The sequence below is a fragment of the Haliotis rubra genome, unplaced genomic scaffold (assembly GCF_003918875.1).
Source record: "Haliotis rubra isolate DU_JTF1 unplaced genomic scaffold, ASM391887v1 Scf247, whole genome shotgun sequence".
NCBI classification, from domain to species: domain Eukaryota; kingdom Metazoa; phylum Mollusca; class Gastropoda; order Lepetellida; family Haliotidae; genus Haliotis; species Haliotis rubra.
Window position 1 is genome coordinate 297,513 of NW_025766525.1, and position 6,404 is coordinate 303,916.

Sequence of the window (6,404 nt, forward strand, 5' to 3'; positions counted from 1 at the left end):
CAAACAACTAGTTACATTGACAAGTTCACAGATTGTGATAGGACAACAACTAGTTACATGAACCTTAACTTAGTAAGATTGTGATAGGAGAACAAAACTATGATAGTTACATGATGAGTTATATTGACAAGTAAATTGTGATAGGAGAACAACTAGTTACATTGACAAGTAAGATTGTGATAGGAGAACAACTAGTTACATTGACAAGAGAGATTGTGATAGGAGAACAACTAGTTACATTGACAAGAGATTGTGATAGGAGAACAACTAGTTACATTGACAAGAGAGATTGTGATAGGAGAACAACTAGTTACATTGACAAGTGAGATTGTGATAGGAGAACAACTAGTTACATTGACAAGTAAGATTGTGATAGGGGAACAACTAGTTACATTCACAAGTGAGATTGTGATAGGAGAACAACTACTTACATTGACAAGTAAGATTGTCTGGATACATCAACAAGTGGGATTTCCAGTGACAAGTAATAAAATTGGAAAGCAGAAAGTTGTTTGGGTGAAAAAGTGTTGTTAACTTGATTTTACAAAAGTGGTCAAAGAGGATTACATATACAACAATAGAGAGAATATGTTTCTGTGGGGTGTATTATGATGATGGTCTGTGTTTAGATTCACCAAGAAGCATGTGAGTCCACTATTGTGTCACTCCGAGATCTCCTCAGTGCAGGCCACAGACGAGGAGCTGGATGGAATCGAGGTCAGTGTTGTCTGTCTGGAGGAAGCCTCCATGGAGAGACTGTGTCCCTGTCGTATTGAAGAGATTAACTCTGTGGCGTTTCCAGCTTAGAGTAGGTCCTTGGAAGAGTATGCTGGTCGTAAAAGGCAACTTAATATGTGAGCAGGGCCAATTTAGAACAAAGTCACTAGCCTAAATTGAGACCACATGTGTTACATGTACTTAATTAAGAAGAGAAAGATCATGTGAATGTGTTTCATAGACCCTACATGATGGATACCATCTACAGTTACATCGTTTTTCCAGATCAAGGCTCGGCCTAAGATCCGTGAAGTGATAGCAAAGTACACAATGTCGGAGGTGAGCGTGGAGGTCGTAATTTCGCTCCCAGAGAATTACCCTCTTGGGAGTATCACTGTGGTCAGTGACAAGAAGGTCGGGGTGACCCAGTCGCAGTGGGACCGGTGGCTGCTCCATCTCAACATCTTCCTCCAGCACCAGGTGAGCTATATGTGTGACTAGCAGGGGACAGGGTGAATGACAGTGGTCAGTGACAAGGTGAGGTGACTGCTGGCCTTTCTATCTGAAATTCTTCTTCCGGCCCATGGTAAATGCAGAGTCTCTCCAGAATGAAAGAGAAGTAGAATAGGTTTCATTTTGATTCTGATTGGCGGCCATTTTGATACAGACCCAATTCAACAGCTAGATTCCTGTTGTTGGAGCCAGTGGTATATCACATGGATGAGTTATGCCATCATCAGAGTTAGTTTGATGTAAGCGCCACATTCTGTCCAATAATGAATCAAACTGGATGACTGTCAGCTGTTATGCTTTTAAGGATGGCTTGTGTTCATGTTGGCATGGTTACAAACTGGTGCCTGTGATCAAGGACTCGTATAAAACACTGTTGCCAGAATTACATTAGTACCAAGGCCCAAAGTGAGTGTTCATTAAATGTTCTTTATCACATGCAATAACTACACTTCATAAATAACAGTTTGTATTATCCTTAATTTAGTAACTTCATTTTCCATGTGACACATGCTACACAGCCCAGCAGACTCCTGTGGGTGTCACGGTATCACTCCTCCATGTTCTCTCCACCTTTGGGACACACGTTTGTGCATCAGTTTTTTAGATATTCTAAAATATTATCTCAACAACCACATGAAATGGTCACTATTAAAGCTGCATGTAGTTAACTTACTGATCATTTATACATACACAAAAGTAGTAATCAGAAGGCCTTTGGCATGTTGTATGAATCTGTTTCAATGGGCAATGTTTTGGGTTGGTAGAATGGCAGTATCATTGAGGGGTTGAAGCTGTGGAAGAAGAACATTGACAAGAGGTTTGAGGGTGTGGACGACTGCATGATCTGCTATTCAGTTCTACATGGCACCAACTTCCAGTTGCCACGGTTGCAGTGCCGCACATGCAAGAAGAAATTCCATTCTGCATGTTTGGTATGTAGAACTTCACCTTGAAGTTTTCGTATCTGATTTATGTATGGCGGAGCAGCAGAACCTTTGTAATGTGTGTAACCTAACCATTTCCTCTTGAGTATTAAATAATAATAATGACCATTAATAAAGCACCTGTTTCAACACACATGTGCATGCTCAAAGCGCTAACACATTAACACGTTTACTGCCTATCACGAGTATCAATTCTGGCCAAATTTGCCGCTACGAGTTATCTCATAGCTATATCAGTGGTATTTTGAAACAAGTTTCATAAGTTGGCAAAATAGGCACAAGAAACAAACGTGTCCTGGTGTTCTTTTTAACCGCCAGGAGACGATTGCTGCTTGTGCTGTTTTGCCAAAATGTGAAACTTCTTTTAAAATACCACTCTTAACTCATAGTGGCAAATTGGGCCAGACATTGATACCACAAGCATATACGTGGTGGCAGTCAACGTGTTAAATTACCCCGGATAACCCAAGCTGCCTCTTAGGCACTAGATGGTTAGTCACATCCCACCGGGTACCCATTTTCTGCTGGGTGAACAATTTTGAACAAACTCACTTGCCTGCATTGAGCCACATGTATCACATGTGCTTCGTTGTGGGGCAGGACTGAAGTTCTAGAAATTTTCAGGAGTCAAGCTGTCAAACACAGTCACCCATCCAAGGACTCTCCATGCCCAACGCTGCTTAACTTCAACTGATTTGTGACCTGAGCTCTATGCACAGGACCACACCCCACCACAAATACAAAATTTTGTTTTGGAATTTTAGTCAGACAATAGGTTAAATATTGTCCTAAGAAAATATACATGGTTAGTGTCATGCTAATGTATTTCCATTATTACTTTGCTTGCAGTACAAATGGTTCAGCACCAGCCACAACTCATCATGTCCGTTGTGCCGGAACCTGTTCTAGCAAGCTTGTTGAACATCTTGACAATCTAATACCTCCAAGGTCCTTGCCACCAAGTACAGCTGTGCATCAGACGAATCCAAGGAGGACTGCTGCTTTGTGAATACATGTATATACATTCTGGTGAAGGTCACCAGTGTCCGAGTTGTCAAGACCAGCTGCCGGTCACCAGTGTCCGAGTTGTCAAGACCAGCTGCCGGTCACCAGTGTCCGAGTTGTCAAGACCAGCTGGTCACCAGTGTCCGAGTTGTCAAGACCAGCTGCCGGTCACCAGTGTCCGAAAGTTGTCAAGACCAGCTGCCGGGTCACCAGTGTCAAGACCAGCTGCTGGTCACCAGTGTCACCGTTGTCAAGCGTGTCACCAATACTGTAGTGTACAGCTTATGCTGCTCAAGACAGTAGCTGGATGAACCGAAAATGTCCTTCATGAAATGGTTGTCAAGAAGGTTTTGATGACACTAGAAACTGGTTCAATGGTGTTATTACACAGAGGTGTTGATTGTTTACACTTCATACAATCAATTTCAGCTGAGTTGTTATTTTATTCTTGTGAAGCCAACGAAAGTGAAACATACCACTGTTTGATGAGATATTCTGTGATAATTCCTCGTGTGTGATGTACAGATGTATCAATCCCAATTACAGACGTGTGTGTCTGAGGTATACTACTCATATATACTTAAACATCTGCTGATTCTTTCATGTTTCCATAATTAGTGTGTCTTGACTGATCAACTGAAGTAATATTTAAATAATTAGGTGCTTCACAACATTGTTTTAAATAGATGTGATTAACATGTGCTCTGGGTTTTCACAGGAAATACCTGGACTTGTTCAGGGTTGTTAAGATTTTTGTCATATTGAAAGGAATATTCCTTGCTGTGCTGATCAGCGCCGATTATAAACTGATGATGAGCTACTTCCCGGAGTTTGATATCCTGTAGTCAGACAGAATCGGTATCTGTAATCAAGTCAGACACCCCTATGACGCCAAGCAGGACAGCTATCATGGCTATTACCCTGCTATCAGTAATGGCGGGAGTTTGTGGGAAGTCTGCAAATCAAGTTGACTTTGTCCGATATTCATCCATATGAGAGTGATGTGATAATATGTGGGTCAAGTGACAACACATCACACACTCCCCCCATACCACTGTAGTGTTGGTAGCCCAGGACACCCAGCCCACATCACACCATACACTCCCCCATACCTCTGTAGTGTTGGTAGCCCAGGACACCCAGCCCACATCACACCACCCACTCCCTCCATACATCTGTAGTGTTGGTAGCCCAGGACACCCAGCCCACATCACACCATACACTCCCCCCATACCTCTGTAGTGTTGGTAGCCCAGGACACCCAGCCCACATCACACCACACACTCCCCCCATACCACTGTAGTGTTGGTAGCCCAGGACACCCACACATCACACCAGCCCACATCACACCAGGACACCCAGCCCACATCACACCATACACTCCCTGTAGTGTTGGTAGCCCAGGACACCCAGCCCACATCACACCACACACTCCCCCCATACCTCTGTAGTGTTGGTAGCCCAGGACACCCAGCCCACATCACACCACACTCTCCCTCCATACATCTGTAGTGTTGGTAGCCAGGACACCCAGCCCACATCACACCACACACTCCCCCCATACCTCTGTAGTGTTGGTAGCCCAGGACACCCAGCCCACATCACACCACACACTCCCCCCATACCTCTGTAGTGTTGGTAGCACAGGACACCCAGCCCACATCAAACCACACACTCCCCCATACCTCTGTAGTGTTGGTAGCCCAGGACACCCAGCCCACATCACACCACACTCTCCCTCCATACATCTGTAGTGTTGGTAGCCCAGGACACCCAGCCCACATCAAACCACACACTCCCCCCATATATCTGTAGTGTTGGTAGCCCAGGACACCCAGCCCACATCAAACCACACACTCCCCCCATACCTCTGTAGTGTTGGTAGCCCAGGACACTCAGCCCACATAACACCACACACTCCCCCCATACCTCTGTAGTGTTGGTAGCCCAGGACACCCAGCCCACAACACACCACACTCTCCCTCCATACATCTGTAGTGTTGGTAGCCAAGGACACCCAGCCCACACCACACCACACACACACCCCATACATACTCTGTAGTGTTGGTAGCACAGGACACCCAGCCCACATCACACCACACACTCCCCCCATACCTCTGTAGTGTTGGTAGCACAGGACACCCAGCCCACATCACACCACACTCTCCCCCCATATATCTGTAGCGTTGGTAGCCCAGGACACCTAGCCCGCATCAAACCACACACTCTCCCCATACATCTGTAGTGTTGGTAGCCCAGGACACCCAGCCCACATCACACCACACCACACTCTCCCTCATACATCTGTAGTGTTGGTAGCACAGGACACCCAGCCCACACCACACCACACACTCCCCCATACATCTGTAGTAGTGTTGGTAGCACAGGACACCCAGCCCACATCACACCACACACTCTCCCCATACCTCTGTAGTGTTGGACACCCAGCCCACAGGACACCCAGCCCACATCACACCACACTCTCCCCATACCTCTGTAGTGTTGGTAGCCCAGGACACCCAGCCCACATCACACCACACTCTCCCCCATACATCTGTAGTGTTGGTAGCCCAGGACACCCAGCCCACATCACACCACACCACACACTCCCCATACATCTGTAGTGTTGGTAGCACAGGACACCCAGCCCACATCACACCACACTCCCCCCATACCTCTGTAGTGTTGGTAGCCCAGGACACCCAGCCCACATCACACCACACTCTCCCCCCATACCTCTGTAGTGTTGGTAGCCCAGGACACCCAGCCCACATAGCCCAGGACACCCAGCCCACACCACACACTCCCCCATACCTCTGTAGTGTTGGTAGCACAGGACACCCAGCCCACATCACACCCCCTCCCCACCATACCCCTCCTCTTCCACCGAGGCTCTTTCCAAGCCACAGGTTATTTGTGGCCATGTTAAATTCTAACTAAATATTATTGTAAATTGGTTTTAAATAAACCACAGAAAGTGCAGACTGGTGATGTGTTTGTCATGTTTGTAACAACAATGTACGCTGTATTCAATGGCAGCTTGTAAATAACCAAATCTGGACCAAACAAGCCAGTGATGGATGTTCTGTGCAACTTTCCGTGAGGTATGACAGTCAACCAAGTCACAGAGATTGACACAGAAAGTTGTTCATTAGATTAGTGTAGGGCACTGGGAACAGTGTTAACCTGGCAGCCCTCGAGGGAGGATGTGACCGAACTACAGGT

General features: G+C 46.1%; 2 protein-coding genes across 2 annotated transcripts in view; one reads left to right on the forward strand and one right to left on the reverse strand.

The window, feature by feature from the left end:
- The window catches only part of LOC124279156 (E3 ubiquitin-protein ligase listerin-like), a 36,018-nt gene extending 32,663 nt beyond the window's left edge, over positions 1–3,355 (forward strand). Inside the window, 5 exon segments of the mRNA XM_046714957.1 lie at positions 338–361; positions 630–717; positions 1,003–1,197; positions 1,995–2,162; positions 3,024–3,355. Coding sequence (XP_046570913.1) covers positions 338–361; positions 630–717; positions 1,003–1,197; positions 1,995–2,162; positions 3,024–3,083 — 535 coding nt within the window. The 3' untranslated portion in view covers positions 3,084–3,355.
- A 2,014-nt stretch (positions 3,356–5,369) lies between these two features.
- LOC124279134 lies at positions 5,370–6,185 on the reverse strand. Its single transcript, XM_046714925.1, has 3 exons — positions 5,994–6,185; positions 5,661–5,915; positions 5,370–5,459 (listed from the first exon to the last, which is right to left on the reverse strand). The coding sequence occupies exons 1-3, from the start codon at positions 6,101–6,103 to the stop codon at positions 5,393–5,395; spliced, it is 432 nt and encodes a 143-aa protein (XP_046570881.1). The 5' UTR covers positions 6,104–6,185; the 3' UTR covers positions 5,370–5,392.
- Positions 6,186–6,404: the final 219 nt, after the last annotated feature.

Excerpts from the sequence above, each read along its gene's own strand:
- LOC124279134 (XM_046714925.1), bottom strand. The coding sequence starts at position 6,103 with ATGGCCACAAATAACCTGTGGCTTGGAAAGAGCCTCGGTGGAAGAGGA. Across the intron at positions 5,916-5,993 it reads GTGCTACCAACACTACAGAG|GTATGGGGGGAGAGTGTGGT; the intron begins GTATGGGGGAGT and ends AACACTACAGAG. Across the intron at positions 5,460-5,660 it reads ACTACAGAGGTATGGGGAGA|GTGTGATGTGGGCTGGGTGT; the intron begins GTGTGGTGTGAT and ends GAGTGTGGTGTG.